Genomic DNA, 16,731 nt, shown 5'->3' on the forward strand with positions numbered 1-16,731 from the left:
TTCCTGTCACTATACTGGGGCACTAGGACCCACACAAACCACAGAGTGAGCAACACCTGCTGACCTCACTTGCACCTCTTCGAGCAGCAACCTTGTTTTCCCATGTCATCTACCATACAGTTACTAACCAGGCACAACTCTTCTTAGCCTCAGTGGGCAACCATGTGAGAGCTGCAGAGAGCTAGCTGTCAAGAACTAGCCTCCATCACCCTCATCCCATAAAACTTACTCCCATCCATGTCGTGACATCAATGTTCCCCCTCCAGTTCCACCTACACTGATCTCAGGGGGATTCAAACTATCATTGCCAGCATGGGAGCCAGGTACGCTAACAAGGACAATAAAGACCATGGCCTCTAGTGTCATCCGGTTATCCGCCTCTTGGGGCCAGTGGAGTGAGGATTACCTGCACAGCTCTTACTAAATGGCTCCTATTACATTTGTCCAAATAAACTTCACTCCCATCTGGGTCACTGCACTATTGTTAACACTCGGGTTCTACTTGCTCCATTCCAAGTGGTAATTGAACTGCCATTACTGGAGGTGGGCACACTAACAACAAAGCAGCCTCTTCATCCTCTACAAGTGTCAGTCGCTACTGTGTCTCTTGGGGGCAAGGCCTTGAGATTTACTCACAAAGATTTTTACTAGATAGCCTTCATTACAGTCACTCACCTAAAACACACTACCACCTGAGTCATGGCACCAGTGTAACCCCTCTTGTCCTAGCTCTTGTTGGGATTCAAACCAGCATGGGAGATGTTTTTATTAAATGGAGTTGACTTGTTAACAAAGGTTCGGTAGCGGTACCGCACCTCACTTTGTCTCCTTAACCAATCACCTCCTCCTTAAAACTTATTTAAGGCAGACCAGCCCTCTAGCACTGTTATTCCCGTTCTTTCGAACTCACCCTCCCTCTCTCTATCTCCTCACTTCACATTCACAATCCTATAACCCTCTCTTCACTCCTAGGTTGAATCAGGGGGTCCAATCACTCTACCAAAATATTACAAAGATGGTACTCCCACTCTGAGTCTATGGAAATCATCGTAGGACGCCCGATCAACCTACCTACCTGTTCACTGTTTATCCTCTTACTTCCCTTCTCCTTTATCCCACTGTTCTCTTACCATCCCCTTCATTCCTACATCCCCTCAATAAAGAGTAGCTCAAAGTGTGGCATGGTCCATGCTGGTGAACAAGGGTGCTAGAATCGGTCACTAGCTTGACTCTTGTGATGTTAAGCCTGGTTTATACTTCTGCGTCAAGTGACCGGCGTAACCCACGGCGCATGCAACGCGTGTAGCTGTGCATTTATACTTCTGTGCACTGTCTCTGTTGGTCTGCATTAACACTTTCGAAATGCTAGTTGGCAGTGAGGTGTTAATGCTCCTCTGTGTCGAGTTTCTTCGCTGCGGTTTTGCTTTTCCTGAACACTTCCGGGATGTACAAGTGGCTCAAACTCGCTCATTTTGAGGCAGGAACCGGCGGACGTGCAACAACTTTAACCATGAGGTAAACACAAAACAAACCTTTGCATCCGGAGCTCCTTCACGGTACTCCACACTTGTAAACAATCGCTCCATCAGGCTCGCACCATTCGCGCAGCTCGCGGTCCCGCCCAGACTCATCAGCACTACCAAGCCGACCAATTACAGAGCTTGCGCTACGCATCGTTGCGACGTGTAGTTACATTTTTTGAGAGGTGCACGTCAGTGACGCCGACGGCCACGGCGAAGGGCTATGCGTCAGCGCCATAGCATACGCCGGCGTTTGACGCAGAAGTATAAATTAGCCTTTAGAAGTGAATTTTACCTTAAACTTAACCCCTTTTCCCCTTAAACTTAACTTTCTTTCAGCTTACTTCACCAAAAAACCCCACTAATTCTACCAATCCAATTCTAGGTAGGATTTGAACCAGCATTGCCAGTGTGGGAGGCGGGCAAACTAACAAGAACTTTGTGTCTAAAAAGCTAGTGTGTCTCTTGGAGAATGGGACATACAATTTACCACATAGCTCTTACTAAATAACCTCTATTACACTCGGGCCCCAAACCATACTTCCATCTTGGTCATGGCACTAGTGTAATCCATCTGGTTCTACTCCAAAGCAGGATTTGAACTGGCATTGCTAGCATGGGGGAAGTGCTCATGCAGACAAGGATGCTAATTACCAAAGTCTCTAGTCTCATGTGCAGTTTAGAGATGGTGAAATGAGATATTCCCACACAACTCTTTCTAGCTTACCTCTGTTTCGTTAAGAAGGGTATGATCCTAAAAAAAATAGTATTTCCACTTTAAATCATTTTGCCTGTGAACATTATTGTTTGTTATTATAAGATAATGTACATTTGGAGCAGGAACTAACATTTCCTGGTGATGTGTGGTGCTGGAAGGTTGCTAAGTTGTTGCTATTGTGGTTTTGTGGTTGTGAGACTGAGGGATGACGAAGCCAGTATAATTGTATTGTATTGCACTGCTTGCCCCCCCACTCCACCCTCCCCTTTTTTATGTTTTTTTTTTTTTCTCCTTACTAAAGGCTGCTCTCTGGAATCCTTAGGCAGGGGCAACGCTGGAGCTTTTTTGTGTGTGATTAGAAGTCACACACTGTGGTCCTCTTTTCAGCATGTGTGCATGTGTTATGTGTTTTGATTTTTCATCCCTTTGAGGGGCACAGAGAGACAGTAGTCTGTGTTGTCCTGGCATTGCGCTTCAGATTAAAAGCCCCCAGTAGTCTTCCTTTGGGCCCCTCTGTCTTTTGGACCTGAGGAGCCCTGATGTCACATTTCAGAGACTTATTTCAATGCCATGTTGGGCTGTGAGGGATGAAGTGAGCTCCGTGAATGGATTTTATCACACCCCAGGGATGCTCATCAACACACTGTTCCTGTAGAATAAACCTTCACAGGACTCAATGAGCGCAGAAATAGCGCTATTTGTCCTGTGCGTCCTTTTTTAAGCTTGTGCATTGATTTTAAAATTAAGATATGTCTCTGGGTATTGCAAAAGCACTCACTTGGTAGTGTTTGTTAAACTGACCACAATGATTTAAATAACATAACATGACTTAACACTAAAATAACAAACCTTGGTATGTATAAAACTTTCTGATACTCTCTGAAAAACCACTTAGCAGCCAAATAAAAATATATAATTACCCAGCAATGTCCTACATTAGGCATCAGGGGCAGACTGGGACAGCCTTTTCAACCGGGAAAGTGTATTGAAGATCAGGCCAAAGTGAAGAGAAGGGAGGGTAGGGGGGAGAGAAGCGTAATGTTTATGAAAATTGGAGGGGGTGGGAGGTGGAGAGCAGGCTAGAATCATGGGGTAGGCCAGATAGACCGCCAGGCCTATCCCAGTGCTCCCTTTGGCCAGTCTGCCCCTGTTAAGGAACACACCTACGGTACAGTAGCTAGCTCTCTGCAACTCACAAGTTCGCCCACTAAAACTAAGCAGGGCTGCCTGGATGGGTGACCACATGGGAAAGCTACTGTAGGTTGCTGCCGGTAGTGAGATCAGTGGGGGGCACTCAACCTGCGGTCTGTGGTCCTGGCTTCTAACGCTCCAGTATCTTGATGGGGACTCTTCACCGTCATTTGGTCGTTAAAAATCCCAGAATGTCCTTCGAAAAAGTGTAGGGGTTTGTCCACTGGCCTCTGTCCATCATAAGGAGATTTCCCCACCAAAATAAATAGTAAAGCACTTTGTGTCCAGAAAAGTGCTATATTAATGTAAATAATCTATTGTATTATTATAATAGCCACAAAACAATTGCAAGAAAGCACATAAGCAAAACACCTAAGTACTATAGTACTCTGCTAGTGCTTGCCCACTTGAAATACCTCAACCTCCACCAATACACCTCAGTACCAATCCAGCAGCTTCCTAGAATATCACAGCAACAAGTTTTCACAGGAAAAACTCCACTATGTGTGTCATTAGTAGAATATATTAAACATGATTTCTCTGGTTGCATAATGGAGATATTGAACACCCAGCAGATAATATGCTTGGTGGATTTGCATTAGCACCCCCTGCAGTGGTCGGCATTGATTTGCAGAGCGTGGCAGGGTGCCAGGAATATTGAAGCTGGACCGGCACAGCTGGTTGTCGATACTGTTGGTATCAGCCTCCACATCCAACTGTAGACAAATCATGGGTTTGATTCAGCCAGTGGAACCACACACGTTAATGAGCTGTTCTTGCTTCCATAGTGTAGAATGATGCTTATCTAGAGTAATCCAATCCTCATGTGTAAATGGAGGACCTGTGGGATTGTCGTTATGCCCTTAAAGGAACAATCCAGTCTCTTTTGGAAATAGGCTCATTTTACAAATAGTTGACTTTGTTAAACAGTTGAGTTTTAACATCTTTGAATCCACTCAGCCAATCTTTGGGTTTGTCAGGAGCACTTTTAGCTTAGCTTAGCATAGATCATTGAATCAGATCAGATAATTTGCATCTTGCTCAAAAATTACCAAACAGATTCAATAAGTTTCCTATTTAAAGCACGACTCTTAGTCATGAGTGTCTTTCACTCTAGTCTTTGACTTCTAGACTTTAGTGACTCTAGTAACATTGTGTTCTAAAACCTGACAGAAAAAGAAAAGTTGCTATATTATTGCTGATTTAGCTAGCGATGATCTTACGCAGTACCTGAAAATAGTCCCCAGTTAGGTAACTAGGTGCTTCTGCAGTCATGGTACACAAACCAAGTACTTTGATTGTAGTAAAGTTTGTTCTGGTAGTGAGAAGAAGACAGGGTCTGTGATATAAGGTAAATAATAGGTTTATTTCTCTCAAAGTCAACGAGAATGATAACACTCGGCTCAGTGTGTGTATGTGGTCGCTCTCCTTCCTCGTCTGGTCATTTCCGTCCCCTTAATAAGCTGTCTCTCTGGCCCAATCACTAGAGAAAACAGGTGTTATTTTATTGTTTCTGGTCTCTCAACCTGCTCTCCCTCCTTCTTGGGTGTTCAACCATACTCTCCCCATTACATTGTTTATTACGCCTGAATAAGAGTATAGTTCCTATTGAACTGCAGAAGAGTCAAGCTTTAAATAGCAAGATCGTCACAACTCTTTGGTCATTTTTGAATAAGATGCTAAAAGTCTAATCCGATTCAATGATTTATTTCAAGGACGTCCAAACTCTGTCCTGGAGAGCCAGTGTATTGCATATTTTAGTTCCAACTTCAATTAGACACCTCTGAACTAGCTAATCAAGGTCCTCCAGACAGGTGTGTTGAAGGAAATTGGAGCTAAACTGTGCAGGACACTGGCCCTCCTGGACCGAGTTTGGGGATCCCTAATCTATTCTAAGTTAAGCTAAAATTGCTCCAGACCTGATGGTTGGATGAATGAATAAATGGTAAAACTCAACTGTTTAACTCTGGGGGAGCTGTAAAATGAGCCGTAAAGTGGTGTGTTCCTTTAATGGCACCTTCATTCGTGATGCTCCCCAGTGTAAACTGATCTGCATCTTTTACTAAACCAGATCATGGATTCTACATGCATCTGACAGAAACTAAAGATGCTATTGATTCAAAGTTGTCTGGGTGTTTGGAGTCAGTGGAACTAATCTGGATGTGACGATTGGCTGAAATCTCAGCACACCCTCTTCCTTTTTGCTTTTACGACCGACACAATCCCCAGTGCCGTGTTTCCTCGCTGTGACCCTTAACTCTCTCCGTCTTTCACAGAGTCTCTCTTTTTGGTGGCTTTTGTCCACCTCTCAGTGTATTCTTGTCACCAAACGCTCCCCATTAACAAAAGATGAGAGCCGGATCTCCATCACAGGGTCACTGTTTTTCTTAAGAGCCCCAAATGGCAGAGCATTGAACACTAAGGCATGTCTACTGTTTACCAGTCGAAAACAACGCAGCATTGTTGACATTCGTCTCAGCTCGTTCGCAATCGAAAACAATCTTTTCACAATTGAAATGATTGCAGAGGTGCCCTCTGTGCCAGCACATTTGAGCCCACGGGAAGAGTATTTCCAGCACATCATCAACAGGTTTTGTTGAGGCTAAACTGAGCGGTGTAGACATGTACAATGGGCTTCTCTGAATGCTGAAGGAGCTGTATCAAGCTCCCCCTTATAAAAGCCGTCCAGCAAGTGAAGTAGGTGCCCTGCATAAATTATGCAAATTCAGCAGAAAGGATAACAACAGGGAGAGCAGAAACAGTCTGATTCTCGGAGGTTTAGTCCTGGCACAAGATGTAAACACATGCCTGATCGAGAAGTGTAAGAATCAATGACTTTTTTGTGATGCATTGTAGATACAAGACTGCAGCTCATGCAGTTGTCAACTAAATATTAAATTAATTAGTCAAATTAGAATTAGGAATGATTCTGACATTCACTGTTGATATGTGTACAGTATCTAAAATAATTGATGAGTTTATTTGTTCTGTGGCTGTTTCTAGAGCTCACAGCTAAAGCACAGCTACATTGTGAACATAAAAGAAGGTATTTTGAAGATAGCTGGAAACCTGTATCCATGGACTTTTCTGGTATTTGTTTTTCCCTCAAAATGTATGTTGTGTACAGCAGAAAGTGGAAGCTCAAAAAGCTTTTAAACAAGTGGAGGATGAGTAAATGGTTTCCGTTCTTCATAAACTATACCTTTTAGAACCACAGCCTAGTAGCCACATACCATAGCAACCCTAAAGGCCCATTATTAACCATGTTGCATCAACCTAGTAACCACTATGTGTAACCCTGCTGGTCCTACACCACCCAACCTGCTCCGAGCTAGGATTGAATTGGCAACTCTCTGCATGGGAGTTGATTACTCTAACAAGGAGGCTAAATGCCATAACCTCTAATGTCTGTCACTAGAGCACCTTAAGAGGTCAGAGGAGTGAGGTTTACCTGAATAGCACTTTACTAGCTGGCCTCCATAACACTTACCCCAATCCTCACTCCCATCCGGGTCACGGCACCAATGCAACCCTGCCGGTCCTACACCACCCAACCCGCTCTGAGCTTGGATTGAACCAGCGACTCCTCACATGGGAGTCAGTTGCTCTAACAAGGAGGCTAAAGACCATGACCTCAAGTTTCTGTCATTAGAGCAACTTTACAGGTCAGAGTAGTGAGTTTTACCTGCACAGCATTTCACTAGTTGGCCAACGTTACGTATGCAATGCCCTAACAACCACCATTACACCATAATAACCCCATAGCAACCTCAAAACACTTTTACAAACTAATACTAACCACAAAGCAACCACCTAGCAATGCCCTAGCAACCACCATGGCACCCTCATAATGTATATATGACCAAGCCACCACCAAAGCACCCAAAAAACCACACATCAACCACAAAGCACCTTATGGCCTGTTTCCAGTGAGTGGTACAGTACAGTATGGGTTGGAAAGCTTTTATAGCCAAAACAAATTAAGTGCCATTTTTAAATACACAGCCGAGACTTTACGCCTGAATGAAATTTACATATATTAACAAGGCATGGTCGACCTGAGCTCAAACAAACCTTCTCTGTCGTCTTGATGAACAGCCACAAAGCCAAGAAGAGCAGAATCTACCCTGTGCCCCATAGTTGTTTTTAAGGCAGTCTAAAAGCTTTCTTGAGAGAGCTTGCAATTGCGTTTATATCTGAAATAGTGAACTTCTTGATCTGATGATAATAATGTGTGTGTGATTATTGAAGTGAATCTGACATCCGATCCTTTCAGAAACAAACAAACGTGAGACTCGCACACAAAAACAAAAGAGAAGCCCAAACTAACAAAGGAGCAAATGATTCTTTCAGCAACCTAAAACATGAACAAACTGCAGTGTTTAACTATTATCATCACCCTTTGGACTATTATGAACTCGATATGACGGAATTACTTTCTAACAGAGGTCACATGTGCTGGTGAAAATGAATGTGCAAATGAGAGGTTTGCACTGACTGTGTGCTATATTGAGTGTTGTTTTTAAACCCAAATAAGGACTAAATGTATGCTGTGTGTAGTTTTTCTGTAGTTGATAACATACCAGAGACTGTAAGGGTCTGTATGTGTTTATATATGTTGCATTTATTTATTTATTTTATATTATCGCAGACATTACAGTAGGCTATTTCGCCCTATCATTTATCTGCAGTTATAATCAAATCTTGTTCATAGAAAGGTTAGTAATTAACATTTATACACAGGTATTTATGTGTATAAAGCATCTGCTTTCTGAGAAGTGCTTCTCATATGACATGTGAACAGTTTTACTTTGACATTTCTTCGAGCGAGAATTACATTGACTGAAACTTTTTTCGTACACCCCCGTTGGTCCCCTTTTGGCAGTGGAAATGCAATCCTGATGACAGCGATCCGTACCAACCAGTACCGTACCACTCAGTAGAAATGGGCCATTAACATCTAATAACACCTTGGTAATCACAAAGCTTCCTAATAATCATCTAGCAAACACAAAACGCCCTACTATCTGTAGTTACACTTAGCATCTCCTTATAAACCCCATAGTAGCACAACTTATAATATCATTCACTTACATACAGAGCTCAGCATATATAAGTACACCCTTCACAAATCTAAATATTTTAAATAAAGATTTACTACTAGATGCAATACAATATGTATTTGTGAATGTACATTAGTGAATCTACACTAAGCCGAAGGAAAATGAAGGAATGAATGTAATCAACATGCAGCTTTCTGCAGAAAATCCCCTTCAGATCATGTATTTACTGCAGTGTATCCACGCGTAAAAAAGGCAAAGACACGTGTTGTTGCAAGTTGTTCACATCTAAAGCTCCCCAGGATGTTATAAAAGGTGACCTTTACTTTTAACATCACGTCGCATGTCGCCAGCACCGTCTCTTGCCCGCGCACGTCCCGTTATATGGACCGCGAGCCTATGATTGATTGCGCGCGAGACTGTGGGCGGCGCGTGAACGCAGCGTCTCTCCGGTCGCGCGCGCCGTGATCACACACTGAATGAAGCTCTAGCGTGGGAAAGACGAACGGGGTACGAGAGATACTGACATGGAGCCACTGTAACATTACTATTGCGTTATCAATAGATTGGCGTTCACTGTATACGCGCGTTACTGCCTGAAGAAGATGCGTCCGATCACGGCCAAACCACATCTGTTCATCGCGCAGCTGTGGCTCATCTGGCACTCAGGTAATACAGTGATGCACATGAATGCGCAAAGTTGCATGCATGCGCGAGCGTAATTTCCACAGGTTGTTGTATTAATTATTGATGAATGCATTGTTTTTGATGGAAGTTTGGGTTATTGCGTTGTTATTCTCAGTGTTGTGCATGACTGTTGAGTGAACGAAGCAAGATATAAGGACTAATTATTACTAATTATCTACATGAGACACCAACTAAAATCTCATAAAGCAACAAAATATGAATAACATTAAAAATCTGATGAAATATTAAAACACTGTATTTGAAGATCACAGTGCAGTCCTCGAATACTAATTAATTATTATGGTAAACCTTTATATTTTTGCCATTTATCATTTAAACTATTGGGTTTTTACCCATTTTACAGCAATAAGCTTACATTTAGAATAATCATTGGTTGTTAGATAGTTAAATAGATGACAGTGCAACTTTATTTTGCTTTTTGACATCTTTCAGAAAGGTTTTAAAAACCTAAAGTTGACACTTGCATTCAATTTAAAACAATTAATTTAATGCTGATGCGTGGATCACAGTGCAAGCCTTGAATACTAGTTTATTACTATTTTAAACCTTTATATTTATGCATTTAATCCTTGAAACCATTGAGTTGCTACCAATTTTACAGCAATATACATTTAGCATGATTCTCGGTTGTTTTAGATATTTAAATAGATAACAGTGCAATTATTTTGCTTTTTGACATCTTTCAGAAAGGTTTTAAAAACCTAAACTTGACACTTGCTTTCAATGTAAAATGATTAATTTAATGCAGGTGCATGAATCACAGTGCAGCCCTCAAATACTAGTTAATGATCATGTTAAACCTTTATATTATTGCCATTTATCCTTCAAACCATTGGGTGTTTTACCCATTTAACAGCATTATGTCTAAATTTAGATTGATTTAGATCGTGTGTTGTTTCTGATATTTAAATAGATGACAATATAACTTTGCTTTTTGACATCTTTAAGAAAAGTACTAAAAATCTAAAGTAGACACTTGCATTCAATATGCTTTAATGTCTATAAATTCATTGTAATATATTTAATGTAATGCTGATGCATGGATCACAGTGCAGTTATTTTTGCATTTAATCCTTCAAACCATTGTTTTTTTTTTTCAATTTTACAGCGATGCGCTTACATTTAGCATGATCCTTGTTTAGTTTAGATATTTAAATAGATAACAGTGCAACTTTATTTTGCTTGTTGACATCTTACTTTCAAAAAAGTTGAAAAAAAAACCTGAAGTAGACACTTGCATTTTATATGCATTAATGTATATTTAATACATTTAATTTAAAGCAGATGTATAGATCACAGTGCAGCCCTCAAATACTAATTAATTTTCATGTTAAACCATTATATTTTAATCATTTATCCTTCACACTATTGGGTTTTTAACAATTTTATAGCAATAAGCTTACATTTAGAATCATCATTAGTTGTTTAAATATTTAAATAAATGACCATGCAACTTTATTTAGCTTTTTGACATCTTTCAGAAAGGTTTTAAAAACCTAAAGTAGACAATTGCATTCAAAATGCTGTCTATAAATTCAGTTTAATACGTTTAATTTAATGCAGATGCATAGATAACAGTGCAGCCCTCAAATACTAACTATAATTGTCATTTTAAACCTTTATATTTTTGCTGTTTATCCTTAAAACCATTGGGTTTTACCAATTTAACAGTAATACGCTTACATTTAAAATGATCATTGGTTGTTTAAGATATTTAAATAGATGACAGTGCAACTTTACTTTGCTTTTTGACATCTTACTTTCAGAAATGCGTTAAAACCCTGAAGTAGACACTTGCATTTAATATGCTTCAATGTCTATTTAATATGTTTAATTTAATGCAGATGCATGGATCACAGTGCAGTCCTCAAATACTAGTTAATTATCATGTTAAACCTTGATATTTTTGCCAGTTATCCTTCATACCATTGAGTGTTTTACCTATTTAACAGTAATATGCTTACATTTAGAATGATCATTGGTTGTTTTAGATAGTTAAATAGATGACAATGCAACTTTATTTTGCTTTTTGACATCTTTCAGAAAAGAAACCTAAAGTAGACACTTGCATTCAATATGCTTTAATGTGAATACATTCACTTTAATGCATTTAATTGAACACAAATGCATTGTCTTTGACTCTTAGATTATTGTAAGTGTAGATTGTGGTGTTTAATCTCAATCCTAAAAGACTAAGCATTGAAATATGTCGAGCTCTAAAGAGACTTTAAAGCCTTTTGAGTAAGTGAATCAAAGTTGTATGAAGTGTTACATTATACAGTTGACTTGAATCATTAAGCTGTTTAGTGGTTCGTTTCACTCACGGTATAATGAAGATGACAGATTTCACTTCAATGAATCCACATTTAAAAATGAAATCAGTGTGTTGGTTCATTGCGTTGGTTCAATGTTTATTTTGTTTCTTTAGAATTTTTGTTGCCTGCTCTGCATGATTCAGTTCAGTTTCACTCAAGGACGTTTCAGCCGGTTGCTCCTGGCACTCAATATATGATGCTCTTTTAATCCCTCTGTCTGTGTGCATCCTGCTGAATGAAATGTAATTTGACATGCCGTGGAAATCTAAAGCGTTGAGTTTTTAACCGCATGCGTCTTCTTGAGCCATCTGCGTCTCTGCATGCTGGCACATCAGAGGTCATTTTCCCCTCAGAGTTGATCTCAGCTCTGTTCACAATACACCATTGTGCTGTTTATATCTGTGCGAAATGTTGTAATGCTGCCGATTTTTGCTCCGAAGCGTGGGCTATTTTGGTTTGGGGAGTCATATGGGCTTCTGTGCTGTAATTTCATGTGTGTTGGCAGTGATGGCAGGGGAAGCCCAGATTTCGTGCTGCTTTTGTTTCACTGTCGCTCATTCACCATTAATGCCAGCAGCAGGAAGAGAGAAAGAGACCGATTCTGCCCACAAAACGCACGATGATAGATCGATTCACACTAGGTCACCCTGCCGCGTACATAAACAAACTAACCACAGCATCAGGAAAACGAGTTGAGTTTCTCTTGATCAAATGACTGAAAGCGAAAGATTGATTTCCATTGATTCACCACAACAATCCGAAGGCATTTCATTATCAGATGATATCTGACAGAAGCATTACCAATCTCACGCAACACACTGCAAAAAAATTCATTGGATTTACTATAGTTTCTTAAGGTGTTTGCAAACTATTTATATGAGCTCAATTTAAACAAATTAAGTTTAAGAACATTACTAAATTGAATATGTTTGTTTAAAGAAGCCCATATAAACTGTTTCCCCTTAACGTAAATCCAATGCATCTGTTTTAGTGCACACTGTAATATAATATTTCGCAATAGCACCCATTCATTATCAGTCAAAGTAGATTGAATAAGTTGTGAACTAATCTGTTGTGTGTGCATGACAATAAACCCGTTTCAGAAAAGAGGTAAAGTGAAAACTTTAGAGTAATTTAACCCTGAAATGAGAGAAACTCTGGGTTTTCATTTTCAAAATGGCAGGTTTGTTAAACTGGAGAAAGCAGGGTAAGTCAAGCCTGTTTCTGGAAGAGAGGTAACTTTAACTCAGAGTCAGTTACCGTGATAACTTACTCTGTGAACCTAACCTGGTCAGGAGCAGGTTTTATTCTCTAAACTCAGAGTTTCTGTCGGTCTCCTCCCCTTTTTTAAAGACGAAGTGGTATTAGCCTTACATTTCCACCCAGCTATTTTAATGCTCATTTTGGATATGCATATAAAAACAATTGATGGAAACGTCATGATGCACATAACTTTTGAAAATATGCATAAAAAATATGCATAACTGAGTAGGATAAACTTTTATTCTATAGAAAAGATGCGCCTAAACTATGATGAACACTTTTACTGAACAAATTACAGTATGTGCATTAAAACAAGTTAACTTTGTTAAGAGATCATACAGTATGATGATGAAAATGTGTGTGAATGGACAAGCCAGCAGGCTGAGCACACTGTAACACATCTGCCTTGTCCTCTGAGGCGCAAGTACATTTATTAAATAAAGAAAAGATTGACACAGCTTCTTCTACAGCAGTAAATTCTGTTTTTACTGTTGATATTTGGCGCCCTTTAATCAGGAAGTGACGATGTTGTTCTCTTTGACTCATTAGATAGAAACGCTGCTTTTTTCGCATCTTTTATGCGTTATTCCAGGGTTGCACATAAATTTTATTAATAATTTGGGTGGAAACATAGCTATTGCCTACATTTCAGTCACACAAAGAGCAAAGTCACGTACGAGAATGGCTTGTCCTTTTTAAATAAATAATTAGCTTAAATTCACTGACCTTCAACAGGGACATGTGCTATTACTACATTAATGGGATTATTATTCTTTCTAAAAACAATTGTTTAGTTCTGCTTACATTCTAAATGTCATATCAATCTCTATCACTGATCAATAAAAACGGCAGACACACAAGTGCACTTTTAAACCTATTAAAACTGATAACGTGAATAAAATAGGAACGAGAGTAAAAATTTAACAAACATCACACATAACATTACTTATACTTAAATAATTAAATACTTTAGATGTAAAATTACGCGTTAACTTGAGCAGCTCTTTTGACCCAAGCTAACTGTCTCTGTTTCACTAATGCACTGGTGTTGCTTTAATAAATATATGCTCATATTTGCTATAACTTTGCATGAGCACATCCAGTTCATCTGGAGAAAGAAATGGTGATCTCTTTTTAAGATGTTGCCTTAGTCACTCGCAATATCCGCGCTCCATTGATAATGCCTTTTTATAGTGGCGGTGTGTGCGATTAACTCTGAGTTGGTCTATTCAAAGTTGATTGACCTAACTCAGATCAGCTATTCTGAAACCGCCAACTCAGAGTTTTTAATCTCTCGGTAAATCAACTCAAGAGTTTAAGTTTAAATTCCGAGTTGGTTGAACCTCCTTACTGAAACAGGCCCAATATCTTTGGAGATGTTTCTTTTGAGCTAATCCAGTGTTATGGATGTGACATTTGCAGTAAAATCTTTAAAACATAAATGCACAGTGAAAGTATATGTTAACATCATATTAAGACATCTGATTATATTTTCTAAAACAACTAACCACAGAGTTAAGGGATCATAAAAGTATCAATCTGTAAACATTTTTCTATATTAATTGAGGAAAGTAGACATGCAAGACAACAGTAGGCGAGTTACGCACTTTGTAGAAATTCTGTAAATTAATATTATTTGATGTTTGCGCATTTATAAGCAAAATGCCTGATTATGGATGTGATATCTCCAGCCCAGACTCATTATTGATACGTACCCCTGTATACATTTCTGGAGAGCACCAAATATGTCTCAGTAGGTAATTTATTTATTTTATTTATTTATTTTTTTTGCAGTTTTGGTTTTCTCAAGTCCACCAGAGGCCACTGTGTATGCTTTTTAAGATCTCTAATTTCTCTCACGAGTGCTATTCGTGCCTGCTGTTCTCACGTAAATCCACCTGAGGCCACTGTCAACTGACTGACTGACTGATCAATACCCCCACCCTCCACCTTCACTAAACCCAATCAATAGTGTTTTCAAAAGCACAAATCGACCCGATCACCCCCTTCTCTAAACCCAACCGATAGTGTTTTCAAAAACAATTCAGAAAAAGCAAAGCTCTCACGGCTGTCAGATTTTTAACATGCTTTCAGATCTTACCACATTCTCACCCTGTTATTTACTTGTCGCTGTCAACTCCTCTCAGCATCTCAAGTCCGCCGATGTATGCAACAAGCTACTGGGCAAACTAGTGTAACCCACAAATCCTACAGCACCCAACCCGCTCTGAGCTGGGATCGAACCGCTGAGTCTTTGTATGGGATTTGGTTGCTCTAACAAGGAGGCTAAAGCCCTCGGCCTCTAATGTCTGTCACTAGAGGTCAGAGGAGTGAGGTTTAAATGCACAGCACTTCGCCAGCTGGCTTCCATTACACTAGTAACAGTGTAAAATCCATCCACATGGAGGTAATCGGTCAGCTGGTAGTGTGAAAAGAAACTGAAGCATCGGCGGCATCATACTGCAATGTAGTGATGGTTTTAAAGATAAAATGCAGTCATACGTAGCTCTGGCTACATTTTTGCGCTCTCCAGAAATGTATACAGTGGTACATTTTCACCTGTGTTGGTCATCTCTTTGTTATGGATGTGACAGATGTAAAATTGCCACTTGTGGGATTTTGGTAAATCAAATATAACTGTTTGAAAACACTGACAGAGACATTTATGAGTACATTTTGGTGACAATGTAATGTTTTTCATGACAAGGTTGACATTTGCATGGAATTGCTCTTTTGCATTTTGTAAGTGAAGTTTCATAAACTAATTTCGAGAGGAGCACATGATATGATTGTGCACCGCTGGCCACTCATCCGTAATCAGTAATAATCCAATCAGAATGATCCTAGCTTAGTATAAATGGATCACTTTCTCCCCATTGCACTATCTTCATTTTGGAAGAATCCCCCCTTCCACCCCATCTCCTCCTTTTTCTCCCCTTCTAAAGGGGGAGCGATCGAGACCTACCTGATCTCGGTTCTCCTGATATGCTTCTAGACCGGGCGGGAGCCCTGGGCTCAAATATCTCCGAGCTCAGGGTTCTCTCCCGGGACAGCATGCCAAACCTGCTATAAGTGCCAAGCATATCTAAGTGGGAACTCTTGAAATGTTAGTGTGCATGACTATATCTCTTTTAAAGATGTTGTTGTAACTTTGTATTTTAATGGATTTCATTATATCTGCTTAAAGTCAGTTTTCAGATCTTCATGGACTTTGCTTTACTGGTATTTGGCACCAGATAGCTTGAACTTTTCCTAAGTTACATGATACCAGAGAGAGTGCAGAGAGGAAATATTTAATACCTGAACAATGCACATTTGTACATTTTGTTAGCCTTTATTAAATAGGCTGTAAATAGGAGTTTGATAATGCGTCGTTATGCATTTCTGTTTTTTGTGATTTACAAGTTTTTTTCATTTATTTCCGGATTGAATTGCACTATGGGATGTTGACTTAGTCTGCTCTGTCGACTTTTGATGTTGAGTATTCAACTCTACAGTTTAAAAAAGTGACTTTTAATGACATTAAAGTAATTTAAAACAATATAATCTATAATAAATAATATATAGAGAGAAATAAGTCTGTAAAATAACAGAAAATGTAACACCTGTTTTTAAAATAAAGTAGAAAACCTTATGCATTTTTGATCATTTATGCATATGTGCATATGTACATAACCTGAAGGATTTATGACATTATTAACCCGGATGTATTTTTTTGTAGTCCCAAACTTCGTTAGCCATAGGCTTTGCCAAGCTAACTCTGTAAAAGCCAATGTCTCACTTTGCAGTGAACGTTGAGCGTATTACATTTAGAGATGTTGTTTATATTCACACAGCTACATTACACATCAGCTAAAGTTTATAATATGTTATTATCAGTGGACCACTCCTTTAACTTCAAATGTTTTTAAAGAGGACATTGAGGTCTTATAATGCTATTCAACAGTGTCAATGAA

The 16,731-nt window shown here is 39.4% G+C and overlaps 1 protein-coding gene across 17 annotated transcripts in view; it reads left to right on the top strand.

The window, feature by feature from the left end:
• Window positions 1–16,731, top strand: part of ptprz1b (protein tyrosine phosphatase receptor type Z1b) — a 93,351-nt gene that overhangs the window by 6,888 nt on the left and 69,732 nt on the right. For 13 of the 17 annotated variants that reach the window (XR_015942172.1, XR_015942173.1, XR_015942174.1 and 10 more), the window contains exon 1: window positions 8,960–9,158. The exons of the other annotated variants lie outside the window; for them this stretch is intronic. Coding sequence is in view for 6 of the 13 variants with exons in the window: in XM_087247896.2 (XP_087104022.2) it covers window positions 9,095–9,158 (64 nt within the window). In the remaining 7 variants the exon portion in view is untranslated. Of the gene's footprint in view, window positions 1–8,959; window positions 9,159–16,731 lie in introns of those variants that run through there. 17 annotated transcript variants of the gene reach the window in all.

The sequence above is a fragment of the Danio rerio genome, chromosome 4 (assembly GCF_052040795.2).
Source record: "Danio rerio strain M-AB ecotype USA chromosome 4, GRCz13ab, whole genome shotgun sequence".
NCBI classification, from domain to species: domain Eukaryota; kingdom Metazoa; phylum Chordata; class Actinopteri; order Cypriniformes; family Danionidae; genus Danio; species Danio rerio.